This window comes from Balearica regulorum, chromosome 1 (assembly GCF_011004875.1).
Source record: "Balearica regulorum gibbericeps isolate bBalReg1 chromosome 1, bBalReg1.pri, whole genome shotgun sequence".
NCBI classification, from domain to species: domain Eukaryota; kingdom Metazoa; phylum Chordata; class Aves; order Gruiformes; family Gruidae; genus Balearica; species Balearica regulorum.
In genome coordinates this window covers 107,905,136-107,922,443 of record NC_046184.1, presented here as the reverse complement: position 1 = coordinate 107,922,443, position 17,308 = coordinate 107,905,136, and the positions used below count along the sequence as shown (strand labels likewise).

The 17,308-nt window shown below is 39.9% G+C and overlaps 1 protein-coding gene across 2 annotated transcripts in view; it reads right to left on the bottom strand.

Moving 5' to 3' along the window:
• The window catches only part of LOC104638206 (multidrug resistance-associated protein 1), a 48,143-nt gene that overhangs the window by 5,986 nt on the left and 24,849 nt on the right, over positions 1-17,308 (bottom strand). For both annotated transcript variants that reach the window (XM_075769752.1, XM_075769761.1), the window contains 11 exons: positions 16,090-16,266; positions 15,399-15,566; positions 14,106-14,292; positions 12,414-12,483; positions 11,551-11,611; positions 10,168-10,387; positions 9,521-9,675; positions 4,295-4,450; positions 3,059-3,258; positions 2,145-2,271; positions 638-739 (listed from right to left, as the gene is read on the bottom strand). In XM_075769752.1, the coding sequence (XP_075625867.1) occupies positions 638-739; positions 2,145-2,271; positions 3,059-3,258; positions 4,295-4,450; positions 9,521-9,675; positions 10,168-10,387; positions 11,551-11,611; positions 12,414-12,483; positions 14,106-14,292; positions 15,399-15,566; positions 16,090-16,266 (1,623 nt within the window). The remainder of the gene's footprint in view (positions 1-637; positions 740-2,144; positions 2,272-3,058; positions 3,259-4,294; positions 4,451-9,520; positions 9,676-10,167; positions 10,388-11,550; positions 11,612-12,413; positions 12,484-14,105; positions 14,293-15,398; positions 15,567-16,089; positions 16,267-17,308) is intronic.

The window sequence follows — 17,308 nt, the reverse complement described above, 5'->3', positions numbered from 1 at the left end:
TGAATCTCATGCCTAATCTCCCAGATATTTAAAATGCATACCTTATGAGAAACATTTTGTTTAAAGAAGTAGAGTAGGAGAGAATAGAAAGATGCGAACAAAGGTTAAGAAACATAAACATGGGGGAAGGGTGAAACAGAATGAAGAAGTAGAAGAGTCTTGTTTCTGAGACAGACCAAGTTTCTTATGCCTCCGTACTTGAGACGGTCTCTACTTTTAGAAAAGCACAATAAGAAAGGCAAATCGGTTTGAAACAAATGTCTCTCCAGACATAAGGTAACAGTTAGGGGTCTGACAGGCCGTTCTTCCTGTCTTCATCTCTTAAAATGCTCCTCTTGGTTGCACATAGCATAGAAAGTTCACCTGAGCTGTAGCTGCATTAGTCTTACTACAAAATCTCTTGCTAAGAAGGATGCCAAGAAATTTACTGGTTGAAATAGGAATAAAACTGCTATGACTAGAAATGTAATGAAGAAGCCACATATTATTCTCAATATAAAAAAAATGAGAAAATATTTAATAACAACTTACAACTTGCTATGACACTCACCAATATTAAAGTCAATCTAAGTCATTTTCTATGCACACGAATTAAATATTCAAGAAGAATGCTCACCATTTCAAGAAGAAAGCTCACCTCTTTATCCATTTTTGCATATTCACAAATTCTTTCAATTGACACTGCATTGGTCTCAATTTCACATGCTTTACGCACCCAAAAATTCAGACTCGGAATTATCTGGGGAAATAGTTGCATCGTAGAATGTAAAAAAAGTGACTCTACTAGAATACAGCAAACTGATTGCAAAACTTACCTCGAATGTAATAATTTCATAAGCTGGATGCTTAATTACAGAAGCCAAAATGTGTACAGCAAATGATGGCATGCCAAATGAACTATCACTTAGAAAATGACTGATCTCAGCATTACTCTGAGCACTTCTTGTCTGCTTTCAGTGCCCAGTGGCTGCTGTAATTTTCACTAACATTAACAGCTCCAGAAATCTGAAACTACTTCAAGATCAACAGAAAATGCACAGTAATTGTGTGATATGTCGAAATGCAAAACATACATGGCTCATATTGTGGGTACACTGTTGCACTATTCCCTAGGTAAAGTAAGCTAGAAATACAGAAGAAAGAATTTGTAATGGAGATATGTATTTGGTCTGCTATGTCTGCCAAATTTGTCATCTTCAAGCACTGGGAATGCTTCTGCAGACAGAATTGGTACCACTTCCATGGTACTAATTCTGTGGCTAAATATTCCCACTTCTACAGGAAAAAAGTGAGCCAAAACAATTCTTAAAAAGTCAACTGTTTTGAGATGCTGTATGTATCGAAATAAAGAATGGTGTCAATTTGACATCAAATGAAGGTGAAAAACTGTGAAGTACCTGTGAATGTCATCACCAAGTATATGATGATATAAATGACATTGTTCTATCTCTGGATAACAGAAAATGGAACTCTTGTGAGTTGGGGGTGATGTGGATATACCATGACAGGTAATTGATATATTTTTTTGTATTTCTCTTCATTAGTATCTGTCAGCTGTGTTTCTGAAGCACTTCCCACAGTGAGAATCTGGACACCTCTAGACTCCTAAGCATCCTAAGATTAAACAAACCTGAAGACTTAGTTTGTGTGTACCTAATGCTTAAGATTTATTTTAACTAGCAACTTATCAATACAGTTTACCTTACTTCAAGACACATTTCAAATGTGGCTTTCACATATTACCTTTACAAGGACAATGCCAAAATAAATGATTTTATGAAACTCATAAGTAAGCATTCACACATAAGATTCAGTAAGTGAACAAGAAATCAAATATGAAGTATAGTTGTACATGACTAGGCTTCTAATTATAACAAAACACTTAAAAATAAACCATATAATCAAGTTTCAATAACTTGATTTTAAAATATGTTTTAATAATTATTATTTCATTGAAATTCAGAAGTGGAAAATAATGTGAAGCTTCCCAGAATTAATAGAACTCAAAGGAAAACTCTGTTCTGCCCATGGGATTTAGTTTCATCGATGCCACCGTGTATATTCACCTACACAACTTCATTGTATGTATTCTTCCCTTGTCATATGCAATATGGTAGCAGCAAAAAAATTGCATCATTACTTACGTTTAGAGCATAGGATATTGATAAACCCACTGTAGAAGAACTCACTGTATTTCCAGCCAGTACTACAAACAGTGCAGCAAAGAACACCATTAGATTTCCCAGAAATTCAAGCCTGACAGATAGCCACCTGTAGCAAGTCAAGGCAAAGAAAAAAAGTTAATTACATAATATTTTTTTTATAGTATAGTGAACATATGGCTAATATAATGACTCTTTGAGATCATTATATTAGCAAGTTTCCCACTTTACAAAAGAGATATATACTATCATTCCCATTTTACAGATGAACTGGGGAGGGAATATGACATATCAAGAACTGGTAGCATCGCTAAAAATAAAATGCAGGTCTCTCAGCTCCTGGCTAGTGCTCCCTTCACTCCTCATACTGCTTTCCTAATCTTCCTATCTGGAAAACATTCAGGTATATGACTGAAAACCAGAACTGAAAATCTTCTCCTTGCTAATCTCTGCCTGTAACTGAACTGAATCACAAAAGGAGGAGAGGAGATGGACTTAATTCCTTAAACCTAAGATTCCACTCTAAAGATGTACCTGGTGCCTGTAGGTACAGACACCAGGTTACTTCCAGGTGAACTACTGAAACATAAATTCAATTTGTTCATAAACTTGCAAGAGGAACTGCTAGTTGAAATGTAATACAGTCCATCCTCATGACCTATTGATAAACTGCTTTTTTCTTTTTTTAATATTCTCATCCCAGAGAGCATATGCATATTTTTTATAAACCTGCTAGTTCCTGGTACATAAAGAAGAAATCATCCTAGTGCTTAGACAATAAATTGCCCTTGTCCTTCTGTTTCTCAGTGAGTTTACTCTGACTAAAGGTAAACACTTAGTTGTGGAATTCTACAGAAGAAGGCCTCAGTCACAGACGCAGAACTTTTGTAAAGTACCTGTTTGAGATGACATTGTTGTAGAAGTAAACTAAGTTCTCATACACAAGATCATTATTTTTTCTAATGAATCTCTCTTGGTGGCCAAATGCTCGAATTGTTGAACACCCTACTAGAGTCTCACTGAAGTGGGAGATCACAGGAGAATGCGATGCTCCTGCTAGCCGTCGAATTTGTCGTGAACTCGCTATGTAGTATTGCTAATAAAACAGTACAGACAAAACAGACATTTTAAGTTGCTACAGTTTCTTTTACATTCTTTAAAATATTTGCCATATTTATTTCCAGCTAAGTAACCTGTTAAGTAATTCCTGTAAATTTTGAATGTGAAAAAGTCAGAACTGTCCACACAGAAAAAAAGCTATTTGCAAACAGTATAGAAAAAAAAAAAATCTGTCTCTTGGGACACACTAATATTGTCATACTGACATAACTGCAATACATAAATTACTGGCAAGGTTAAAATAAGAGAGCATTATTTCCAAATTCTATAGAAAATGTGCTGTACCACAAGAGGTGTGTAACAACCAACTAAAACTGCTATGTAAACTTTCAAATTAGAATGTCCTGCTTCTTTCTCAGATGAAAGTCAGCCTTTATTATGTAATGGTGTCTGTATTTAAATTCCTTAGCAGAAACTGAATCCAGGCACTCTTTTCCTTTCTCTACATTCTTATTTTAAGAATCTTTCGAGATCTTTAATCACAAACCATACTCTGAGCATCAAGAAACTGGAATGCAGCCACTAGTCTTTCTGAAACATTACTCTCTTGTTTCTCAGTAGCATAACTGACACTCCACTCAAAAAATAGCACAGGTATTTTAGGCATAATTCTATTTTACATCTGCTTTTTCAGGGTTACCCTTCAACTTTTCGCTTTCACTATAAGGTACACCTCCTTTTTTTCAGGTAACTTCATCAAATTTCTTGGTGGGATCTATATCAATATTATATCTTCCTAAGAAAAAGGAAAATATGAAGAGAAAAATGTAAGCCGTTAAAAGGTCCCAAGCATTATAGGATATATTCAAGAAGTGTTCTAATTTCATTTTAAGAAGCCTGAAGATTTTTTCTGAAAGCAATTTCAGATGTGTTCTCTCTCTATATATATATGTGTTTGGTGGTTTGTTTTTTTTTTTTCACAATAAGGAATAATTTAAACCTGTATTCCTGATTGCTTTGGTCATTTCATCCACATACATCTAGAAATCTTTATAAAAGCTTAACGCACTTACTTGGATAGTAAAATAAAAGTATCCCAGGGGAATCATTACCACTATGAATAGTGGTGAGGCAGATGTGATAACTAGAATGGTTCCAATAACTTCTAGTGTACAATTTAGCCAAGTTCGTAAGTAGTAATGGAAACGTATGTCCACTATAAATAAGTCCTGTAACAATAACCAAGAATAACCAAGATTTAGTAAGCAAATTCCACTAGAAACTTTGAGAAAGCATCCTTTAAAAATGGAATCAAACTAAAATATCTTCAATAAAAATTAGTAGGATCCCCCCTAATTATATCCTAATGAAATGTATTCATATATCATTATTGTTTGTCTAAAAGTGAAATAGACATAATAGCTTGTAGACTACTCACGGTATGTCAGAGAACAGGCTCTGAGTGTGTGAGGTCAAAAAGAGATAGCTGTTGCTATTTTGCTACTCAATACTCTTTAGCTTATGTACAGCATATCAGACTGAAAAGGAGGCCCCGAATTCAAATTCTAACTCTTGTATACTCCTATTAATAATTCTAGAAATGTACTGAAATATTACTAATCTCTTACTGTACACATTAAAGCTTTTTCAAACCCAGTTTACAATATATTGCTACCAAAGTGAAACCTAAACCAACTCATCTTTTAGTGTATTACACAACCACTGTTGGGTCTGTTCTAGAGAACACAGCCATCAACAGTCACTGAATTTGAAGTAGTCGGTGATGCATCGACCATACTTGGAGCATATGTTTGAGCATACTTTGAACAATCTAGATATGATGAGACTAGGAAGTATTAAAGTCATAGTAAATAACACTCATTTGTGTGTTAGAGGTTCCATTTAAAGCCAAAGCACTACAAAACCAGAAAATGACATTCACTTTAAGTCTATATAGCTTTGAGAAAGTGAATTTAATGTATTAATTGGTTTTGACAATAACATTTGATTCTGATATGCAATATACTATCAAAAAAAAATACAGGGTTTTTTTAAAAACAGATCAAGTTTAGCTTTGGTAAACTCGTTGCACTGCAGGAACAGTCTTTGAGGAAGAAACAGGGACAACTAACAGACCAAAGCCAAAGTGAAGGGGACCTTGTATCCTCCCCTCGCCAGGCAGAAGGCAACAGCCTCAAAGAGGGGAGTGAATGGAAACAAGTCCACGCGTGGCGTGGCAGGCGGCAAACCTTCTCCTCCTCACCCACCTCGCCATCCCACGTACCCCTGTGCAATAGGTACGAGGCTCTGGCTGTGGAAGGCCACTCGAGCGAGGATATGGATGACAGTCAAGCTACTCCAGAAGTAGCACCTAGGCCCAAAAGGCCCATGCCTCGGGTCGTGACCACCCCGACAAAGAAGAAAAGGAGAGTTATAGTTGTAGGACACTCCCATGTGAAGGGTACAGAGGGCCCGATATGCAGGGCAGACCCTCGTTTCAGAGAAGTCTGCTGCCTCCCTGGGGCCCGTGTCAAGGACATCGCCAGGAAACTCCCCAGCCTGGTACAGCCCTCTGACTGTTACCCACTGCTGCTCCTCCATGTGGGTGGGGAGGAAGCAGAGACACACACCACGAAAGCGATCAAAAGGGACTTCAGGCTCTTAGGGCAGTCACTGAAGGATTCGGGGGCGCAGCTAATAATCTCCTCCCTCCTTCCAGTTGAGGGCAGCAACGTTGGGTGGAACAGGTGGACGCAGTCCATAAATGCATGGCTCCGCGGCTGGTGTCAATGCCACAACTTTGGGTTCTTTGACAGTGGGGCGGCCCGCATGGCACCAGGCCTGATGGACCCTGATGGGATTCATCTCTCTCAAAGGGGGAAGAGGATCTTTGCCCAGGAACTAGCGGGGCTCATCGACAGAGCTTTAAACTAGGCTCAAAGGGGGAGGGGGATGACATCAGGCTTGCCAGCGACATGTTGTGGGATGATGTGCCCAGGTTGGAGGGATGAGGCGCTGGCGAGGGCCCTCGGCCTACTGCTCAGAGACGTGCTGGATGAACTACAGCATGCTCGAAGCCTAGAGGAGACGAGCCGGGGGCTCCGGATGCAACAGGAACCAACGGGGTAACACTGGGAAGATACATCAAAAGAATCCCAGCCACCCCAGCCAATAAGTCAGCCTCATCGGGGGCACAACTGAAATGCCTCTACGCGAACGCACGGAGCATGGGCAATAAACAAGAGGAGCTGGAGACGTGTGTGTGCCTGCAAGGCTATGACATTATTGGCATTACAGAGACATGGTGGGACAGCTCCTATGACTGGAGTGTTGGGATGGCAGGGTACAGGCTCTTTAGGAAGGACAGGCAGGGCAGGCAAGGAGGGGGCGTTGCCCTCTATGTCAGTGACCAGCTGGAGTGCATGGAGCTCCACCTGGGGATGGATGAGAAGTCAACTGAGAGCCTATGGGTCAGGATTAAAGGGAGGGCTGGGGCAGGGGACATCATAGCGGGGGTCTGCTACAGGCCACCTGACCAGGGAGACTGAGCAGATGAAGCCCTCTAAAGGCAGATAGGAGCAGCCTCACGCTCACAAGCCCTGGTCCTTGTGGGGGACTTCAACCACCCTGACATCTGCTGGAGGGACAATGCAGCTGAGCGCAAGCAATCCAGGAAGCTCCTGGAATGTGTCAATGACAACCTTCTCCTCCAAGTGATAGAGGAGCCCACGAGGAGAGGTGCTATGCTGGACCTTATTCTCACCAATAAGGAGGGCCTGGTAGGGGATGCCAAGCTCAAGGGCAGCCTTGGCTGCAATGACCACGAAATGGTGGAATTCAAGATCCTCAGGGCGGCGAGGAGGGCACGCAGCAAGGTCACTACCCTGGACTTCAGCAGAGCAGACTTTGGCCTCTTCAGGGATCTGCTTGGTAGAATACCATGGGACAAAGCCCTGGAAGGAAGAGGGACCCAAGACAGCTGGCTAATATTCAAGGGTCAGCTCCTCCAAGCTCAGGAGCAATGCATCCCAACAAAGAGGAAGTCGAGCAAAACCACCAAGAGGCCCCCCCGTGGATAAGCAAGGAGCTCCTGGGCAAAGTCAAACAAAAAAAGGTAGCCTACAGAGGGTGGAAGCAAGGGCAGGTAGCCTGGGAAGAATACAGAGAAACTGTCCGAGCAGCCAGGGAGCAGGTCAGGAAAGCCAAAGCCCTGACAGAAATTAGTCCGGCCAGGGATGTCAAGGACAACAAGAAAAGCTTCTATAGGTATGTTAGTGATAAAATGAGGACGAGGGAAAACGTGGGTCCCCTCCGGAATGAAACGGGTGACCTGGTTACCCAGGATATGGAGAAGGCTGAGGTGCTCAGTGACTTCTTTGCCTCAGTCTTCACTGGCAAATGCTTGAGCCACACTGCCCAGGTCACAGAAGGCAGGGACTGGGAGAATGCAGAACCGCCCACTGTAGGAGAAGATCAGGTTCGAGAATATCTAAGGAACCTGAAGGTGCACAAGTCCATTAGACCTGATGAGTTGCATCCGCGGGTCTTGAGGGAACTGGCGGATGAAGTGGCCAGGCCACCCGACATCACATTTGAGAAGTCCTGACAGTCTGGCGAAGTTCCCACTGACTGGAAGAGGGGGAACATAACCCCCATTTTTAAGAAGGGTAAAAAGGAAGACCCAGGGAACTACAGGCCAGTCAGTCTCACCTCCGTGCCTGGCAAGACTATGGAGCAGACCCTCCTGGAGACTATGCTCAGGCACATGGAAAATAAGGAGGTGACTGGTGACAGCCAACACAGCTTCACTAGGGGCAAATCGTGCCTGACAAATTTGGTGGCCTTCTATGATGGGGTTACAGCGTCCGTGGATAAGGGAAGGGCAACTGACGTCATCGACCTGGACTTGTGCAAGGCATTTGACACTGTCCCGCACGACATCCTTGTCTCTAAATTGGAGAGACATGGATTCGATGGATGGACCACTCCATGGATAAGGAATTGGCTGGATGGTGACACTCAAAGAGTTGTGGTCAACGGCTCAATGGCTAAGTGGAGAACGGTGACGAGTGGTGTTCCTCAGGGGTCGGTACTGGGACCGGCACTGTTCAACATCTTTGTCGGCGACATGGACAGTGGGATCGAGTGCACCCCCAGCAAGTTTGCCGACGACACCAAGCTGTGTGGTGTGGTTGACACGCTGGAGGGAAGGGATGCCATCCAGAGGGACCTTGACAGGCTGGAGAGGTGGACCCATGCGAACCGCGTGAAGTTCAACAAGGCCAAGTGCGAGGTCCTGCATGTGGGTTGGCGCAATCCCAAGCACTATAGGCTGGGCGAGGAATGGATTGAAAGCAGCCCCGAGGAGAAGGACTAGGGGGTATTGATTGATGAGAAGCTCAACATGAGCCGGCAGTGTGCGCTTGCAGCCCAGAAAGCCAACCGTGTCCTGGGCTGCATCAAAAGAGGTGTGACCAGCAGGTCGAGGGAGGTGATCCTGCCCCTCTACTCCGCTCTTATGAGACCCCACCTAGAGTACTGCGTCCAGCTCTGGGGGCCCCAGTACAGGAGAGACATGGAGCTGTTGGAGCGAGTCCAGAGGAGGGCCACGAAACTGATCAGAGTGCTGGAGCACCTCTCCTATGAGGACAGGCTGAGAGAGTTGGGATTGTTCAGCCTGGAGAAGAGAAGGCTCCGGGGAGACCTAATTGCGGCCTTCCAGTACCTGAAGGGGCCTACAGGAAAGCTGGAGAGGGACTGTTTGTCAGGGAGTGTAGTGACAGGACAAGGGGTAATGGGTTTAAGCTGAAGGAGGGTCCATTTAGATTAGATGTTAGAAAGAACTGTTAGAGTGGTGAGGTACTGGAACAGGTTGCCCAGAGAAGCTGTGGCTGCCCCATCCCTGGAAGTGTTTAAGGCCAGGTTGGATGGGGCTTTGGGCAACATGGTTTAGTGGAGGGTGTCCCTGCCCATGGCAGGGGGGTTGGAACTAGATGATCTTTAAGGTCCCTTCCAACCCAAACCATTCTATGATTCTATGATTCTATGAATGGCCTCCTAATGATCTTGGATAGGGTCTCTACAACTTCTACTAATAATATTTTGATGATTTTGTAAGAAAATAGCTTGAGGTAGTTCTTTAAGTTTTTTTATGCACTGAAACAGCTTTCTATTGCTAGATATTGCATTCACTTCCTTTGATATCTTTAATTTTTCAGCACTACTAAATGGAATTGAATCTGTAGTCACTCAAGCTTCATTTTCATAAAATGGAAAATAGGCACGAGTTTTCCCTTTACCTTTGTGAATCTAGTGATTATCTGACCAACTGGATTAGTTTCAAAATGCTGAAGAGGAAGGTGCAATACATTGTCTAACAGCTGATGATGCAACGCCCGAGAAGCAGACAGGGATCCCCTGGTGAGCACGTAAGCACCGCAGCAAACGAGAAGACCTAGAGAATGGATAAATTAAAAGACAGTATGAATGGTTGGGGAGGAAAAGGAGATGGAGCTTGTTTCTGTCACTGTTTTCTACCACAACGAGCAATCCAACAGTTGCACTTCATATTTTAGTTTTACAAATGTACATATTTGTATTTTTTTGATACGTCTTACTACTTCATAAGTACGTTTTTCATGCAATTAAGTCTCTCGTGCTAGCATGCCACTACACATCAACACTGATTTCCTTCCTCACTGAGATACCAACATAATTGCATTAGGTTACACTTCAATGTTCCAAGAATTCACAGAAGTATCATAAAATTAAATAGTATTTTCTTCTACATGTCTGTATATCTCTTCTCTCCCCACGTTAAACTATTATACTGTGTGGCATACAATTCTGTTTATGAAACAACCAGCATTATTTCTTTACTAATACATATTCAGGCACATCCAACTTGGCAGATGGTTAGAAAACAGTCATAAAAGCTCTTCCTTGCCTTGTATGAATCCCAGAAGCCCATAGATACGAAGTTTATAGATTTGTGATTGTTTCCATTCTGTGAAATCAGTAACTTTTGCTGGTTTTGCAGTCCAGGTGCTAAGCCATAGATTTTGTCCAATGGCTAGTACATTTTGTCCTAAATAAGCAGCTATGGTTAGCCACATCCACTGCCAGCCAAAGGCTTGGAGGTATTTCAAAACAACGGACGTTTTAATCTAAATATATTAAAAAAAGAGAATATATAAAAAAGGACTTGTAAAATCATTACTAAGGCACATACACATTACATAATGTGAATTGGATACATTAAATTCAGAATAAATCTAAAGAATTTCTTAATTAAATCTGATAACTTAGGTATATAATATCCTACTGTAAAAAGGTTCCCTCTCTCCCTACATCCTGCTCTTTAATGATACATATCATAGGCGATCTTACTTCTGACACTTTCCAGTGTAGGTCTTAAAAAAATCTTACATATGTAGATTATACAAAACAAACAAACCAAAAACCCAACCAACCAACCAATCAAGAGTGCAATTCCTGGGCAGTTTGCATGAAGCAAATCTTACTCTATTCATTAGTGGAACTAGAAACTTTAGAACTGCCACTCTGGGCTACTGAAGCCAAGGAAATTAGCGTCAGCAGGAGAAAGTTCTCCTTGGTGTAGATGAGGACTAATGGGACCAAACTCAGCTAGGCCACTTGAAAGGTAGAACTGGAAGGAGCAGAATAATGACAGATTCTTGGATTTCATTATAGGGTTTGGAGTGAAATGAGCTCTAGTTGGCACAAACTCTTCTGTCTCTTCTGCAAACTAATTTTTTTTAAAGCATCTATTTCTACCATCTTGCTAGAAACCTCTTCCCCCCTCCATCCCTCTCCTTATCTTAATTAAACTACAGCTTACCAGGAAGCTTTGACCTTCTCCACACTCTTTTTCACCCCTTCTTTTCCCTCTACCTAGCAACTGGCAGATTTTTTTAATAGAGACTACAGAAAGTGTGCTTCTAGCATAAAACAATACTGGAGCAGTATTACCATGCAAAATTTCTCTGCTCTAGCATACAGCTATTTAAACTTCAGGACAGATAGAATGTTTTTCTAAGAGAGGTAAAAGTTTTTTTCATTATCTTCTTTCTGAAATATGTAAAACAAACTGGACCTAGATATAATACGAAAATACAGCCAGTAGCATATCATCAAAATAGAAAATCTCAGACTACATACTTAAAATTTGGTAAAAACCTGTAAGATTTATTTTAAATTCAGTAATGAGATGTCAGGAAACCTTAACAAGAAACAGAAAAATGCAACAGCAAAATAATACATTTTTATAAAAACAAATGTCAAACCTTTTTCTATTAGTCATACTTACACCACCAGTGGCAACTTTTTCTTTATTGTTAGTGAATATTTTCCATTGATCAAAGGAAGAACTGCAAACAAGAAACACTTTCAAATCTTGTGAATCATCATACAAAGAATATATCCATTTATTTCTAAGCAAAAACGGATACTATAAAATCTTGTCAGTTAAAGATGTAAGACTGCCCTTTTCAGAGTCATATTAAGTGTGGTGCAACTTGGGTCTCAGCCCTTGTCTGGGCCTAGGATTAGGCATTACTATTTGACACATCCAATTCTACCACTTCTGGACCAGGGTGGTTAAGCTTAAGTGTCCTGCATTGTCTGAACTTGCTCCATGGAGTCTTTTCTACTTCATCTTTGCACTATCTTCTACCACTGCAAATGTATCACTACAGTTCTTTACAACTTGATCTAGGAGGTCATTCAACTATTTGAAAGCCCAGAAGTTTTCTTAATGGTGGAAAAAAATAAATTAATGCTGCAGGGGAAAAAACAAAGAGCATAAACAACTTGTCATTACACCAAGAAGTCAAATTGCTGCCCGGGAATTGCGGGTGCATCCACATCAGTGATTTCAATTGGTCTTCTGAAAGTCCCCTTCATTCCTGCTTAATGTACTTTGGTTCACACAGTGAAACAGGCCACGAACTGGACCTCTTGAACTCATACAGCACATTAACTGGATTTCTTTTGTATAAAGTGAAACCAGAAGATGAGCTCCAGATACACGCTCTCCAGCCAACTGCTATTGGGCATTCAGGCTTAACCTGTGTTTACACAGTGAAGCATAGTGGCAGAGCCTTCAGCACTTAGGGTTGTTCTAGCATTGCATTAGTTAATCAATGGCTAATTTTTTTTTAAAATACTTACTCTTTATGTTTCAGCAGTGCTCTTTGTTGCAGACTCCTCCCTAATTGGCCGCCTTCTTTTGAAGAACTCACTATAATGGAAAAAAAAAAAAAAAAAAGAAAAATCTTTTCAGTATTATACCATGAGTAGACAGGTACAGTACAATAAGCTAGGAATAAAAAACAGGGACAAAATGATGAACAGAGATACTTTAAATCATGAACTCCTTAAGTCGACCTAGTCTTGGGACAGATACTACACAAGACAGATACATTTACGACCAAATGCTAGAAGTGTGACAGCAGGTAAATCTCCATGAGCCTCGGGTCTCTTTGGAATTCCATTCTTGCTTAGTGAAATTATTAGTATCCCTGCAAATATTAACATTAGTGCTTAACTCAAAGTATTCTTGCATCATGGCTGGAAAACCAAGCTTGCTGTAAAGTGTGTGTTAATGGAAGGATTCAACACTTTTTTCTTCCAGAAGTGGATTTTTTACTTCTTTTTCATATTTGATGTTATCTCTGTCAACAGGTCTGTTAAGACAAAGATGTGTCCATCCTGCTGAATGTACCTCTGCTGTATAATTTTGTATCACAACACATTGCATGCTGTTTCTTTTCCTCATTACTTTGCTTCCCCTTCCCTCTCTCTATTACTGTCCATGAATAATACGTTTCCTTACATGGATACCTCACACTTTCAGCCCAACACAGCTAACTCAAGACTGCGCACTGCTGCCTTTTGCAAATTTGCTGTTCTGTCTTTCCACTCCTGCACTCAATCCCCAGCAAATATTTGAGAGTGCTGGCTCCAGTATAGGGCCTGAATTAATAAACCCACCACATTGTGCATTGTACTTACTACAGGCCCAATTTAGAGTTGCTAAGCTAACTGGAAACCAGCATTATAAATATCTGTGGTTACTTATCTGTTATGGGACTCCTCTGTGTCATGTGGGGAGATTCCTTGTTTCAAAATTAAATGACCACAATTAATCTCATCCTGAAGTACATCATGAAAGCAGGTCAAACAGACAGCATTGTCAATGTACCTATTTCCTTCCCACAACTCTATAAAGAGCACACATTGAACAACTCAGGAACAGAAATAAGTTGAGTTCTAACCCATGTGAACGGTTTGTAAATAAGCTTTTTTTAAGGTACTATGCAGTATTTGTTTGTTTATGCTGTCTACTTGTTGGGTGGAAGTATTTCATAAGAGTACTAAAATTTTCATTTATTATTTTCTCCTACAAATGGACCATATTCTCCTACTCCTTCTGCTGTGCTCCATGATTACAGCAGTCTAAGGTCCTGAAAACGGGAAGCATCCAATATAAAACAGGACATAATCATTGACACTGCAAGATTAATTTGCCCCTAAGTTATTTATTGGGTGATAAATCCTTAGCAGAATCAGGTAACTTTACCAGGTAATTAATACAGTATCTAAAAGTAAAAAACAGCTGCATAAGGCAGCTTTATCATACATTCATTAGTTGAAAGAGTAAACCATTTGATCTCAAGACATTAAAGCCTGATATTTTTTTCAGTTTATAACCTATAACTCTATACCAAAATGTAGATAGAAATGCCCTACATTTTCCAGCAATTATTCTATTCATTTCCAAGAAGGGGAGGAGGAATATTTTGAGAAGCTTCAATGAAAAGAAAAAAAGGCTAAGCAAACACAGTATACAAATTTTCTCACCTTCCATTGGAGTTGTCTCTTCACTTGTATGCTCTGTGCTGAAGACTTGAATAAGCTCAGCAAAATTAGCTCTCTTTGAAATGAGTTCTTGGTAGGTCCCCATTTGACTTATTCTGCCCTCTTCCATTACTATTATAAGATCAGTGTGAGGCAGGAGTGTTAGGTTATTGGTCACCAATATACGAGTCTGAAACACAATGTTTTCCATTTTACCATACAAATACAAAGCGTATATAAAATGTGGTCATTATATTATGATAGCTGGCATGACATAATGGCATTTTTTCTGGGATTTTGCTCATTTATTTGTCTATTATTATTATAGTTTGTATAGTTAATATTTGTATATTATTATTATGTCTGTTATTTATTGCCTACTTTACTACATTACTCTCTTAATTGCTGATTGTAATGTCAAACTTTATGCTTATAGCTACTTGCTATTACTTTACTTACCTGTTTCTTAATGTGTGTCTTCTGCTCATGAATGGTTTAGATTAGGTTGTAAAGAAAAGAGGTACATACTACAGCTGTTAATACACTACATGTAGTCTGGCAGTCTCAATACTAAAAATTGCTTACAATTCTACCATTACTAGAGTTCTTGCTTCTGCCAGATACTTGTAACCCAGGGAGCAGGTAAATTAAGAAAAGGGAGAAGGGAGAGAGGGAAAGTAAAAGACATTTACTTCATAATAAGTAATGTATTCATAATAGTAAGTATTTCATAGTAATACATGTTTTGCAGGCATCAACCAGCAGGAATAATCTGTACTAATTCATAACACTGAGAAGAGATTTTTTACAAACTATCTTACCTTCCCACATGAACAGTTTTTAAGTGGAAGAATCTATTCCTTCTGATTCCACATTCCCCTAGGAATTTCTTTGTTCAACTAGAACCTATAATAGCTATAACCTGTTTGCTGCAGTGAGGCATCAACAGTGACCACAAAGGGCTCCACCTTGCCTTCTACATGCAGATCGCAGCACTTCTCAAAAACTTCCAGAAAAGAAGAAATGAGCAAGCACTACATGAATCTTTCAGACTCCCAGGTCAGGCTAGCTCTTAATCTTTTTTTTTTTTTTTTTGGGTCTGTGGTATGTCTACCCAATAGGCTTCAAATTGGCACAGTCAGCTGTGCTTTTTATTTAGCTTCTTTATTGAGAATAATTTTCATCAACACATTAGGTAAGAGATGAGCTTTTGCAGAATGACTGGGACTTTTGCTGTGTGTGTTGTATTGTACAAAGCAGTTCACCCCAAATTGAAAGGAAGCCATCTTACTTTACCTTGCTTTTCAAGAGACCTGAAGAGCCAATTAGCTTCTCAAAAAGATGTTTCCCAACATGTACATCTACAGCAGACAGGGGGTCATCCAGAAGATACAAGTCAGCATTGCTGTACACAGCTCTAGCGAGACTCACTCTCTGCTTCTGCCCTCCACTTATATTGACACCCTAAGGAATAAAGCCAAAATAATCCACATTTAAAGACAAAATACTAAAGAAGACCAGTGTATCACGCTTAGTCTCATCATTTTTTTCAGGTAATCAAAATAAATTTTATACTAGTTATGAAAATAGAAAGGTAACATTTGGATTTTGAAGTAATTAGAGCAAAGTTTGGGCTCTGTTGATTAAATCTCAACTCCAAAATGGGCAAATGAAAGGTACTTTGGAAAGTTAAAAAATAACTTTTATTTACAGTCCTACAGGCATTTTTACAGTATAGAGGAAATCCCTGGAGAGCAGGACAGGGCTGACTCAAACTTCTGTAGAGAAAAGAGCCATTTTAAAAATTAATAAGAGTTCAGAGCTTGAACAGAAGTTAAGTTCAAAGTAAGTAAGCTAAGTAAGGAGATGGGATAGATGTACTTGACTGAGCACTAATTAGTCATCACTGTAAATTATCAAATAGATAATATATAAAAACATAAAAGCCATAACTCATTGCATCATTTCTGACACCTTAAATTCTCACCCTTTCTCCAATCTCTGTTTGGTCTCCATTCGGTAACTGTTCCAAATCTGGCAGTAAAGCACAAGACTCTAAAACAAGTTCGTAGTATGGCCTATTTAGATTTGAACCAAAGAGAATATTTTCCTGTAAACTGTCATTTTGAATCCAAGCCTGCTGAGAAACATATGCCACTGAACCCTAAAAAGAATTGGAAACAATTTTTTTTTTACTTGGGCTTTCTGAACATGAAAAACAACATTTAAAAATACATTTGAAATTCCACCTTTACCTCAAAGTAACCAGTAATTACTTCCAAAACTTGAGCATTATTAAGCTGTTAAAATTTTGACTAAGTAAGTCAGGCAATAAAAACAGTCTGTTGAATATTCCTGTTCCTGTATAAGAGCTTGCCTATAATTATTATAAGAGCACATACTCAGAATAAAACTGTCAGACTTAGGACATACATTGAACAAAGTCTTTCAGAGAAAGATCTCAGTGACAAACAGGCATCCATTGTAAGATTTATATGCAGCAAAATGGGTCTGTATTAGGTATATATCAAAATACAGTTTGATTGTTTGTATTTTTACATAACATGCTGTGGAATGTGTCAGCCATTAGAAATTAAGGTTACAGGACAGGAATGATAACTGGAAATACTCCTAGATCTTTTCTTACATTGAGCTACAAGCCCTGTGAAAATCTATTAATTTTACAACAAATTGATAGTATAGATACACTTGATGGATATATGCATTCCTTATTAGATTCTACACAGCTGATTTTTTCCCATTAATTACTACTCCTGGATTCGGAACACCTCAACTTCATATTCTTCCCCATCCCCCAACAGTGACAGGATACTGTACTAGATTTCCACAGGAGTGGATTCTTGTTCAACACTTATTTTCAAGGCCGAAACACTTTTTTAATGCTGCCACATCCACTTGCAACCAGATTAACTGATATGATGCTTATCCATTGATATTTATTGGCTCAAGCACAGTAGTCTGTCATCAGAGGATAACTTCCTCTGTATCTATAGCTTATAAAAAACTTCCCTAAACTCTATTCTGTGATGGGGACTTTCATTGCTTTATGTAACTACAAGACAAGTTAAGCTGCAGGGTTTCCTGTCACTAGGATAGCCAGCACCTTAATTCCTTCTCTGCTTGAAGTTCAACTTTTCCCTCTATTTCCATATCCTGTGCCTTCTCTACACATAAGCCATTCCAAG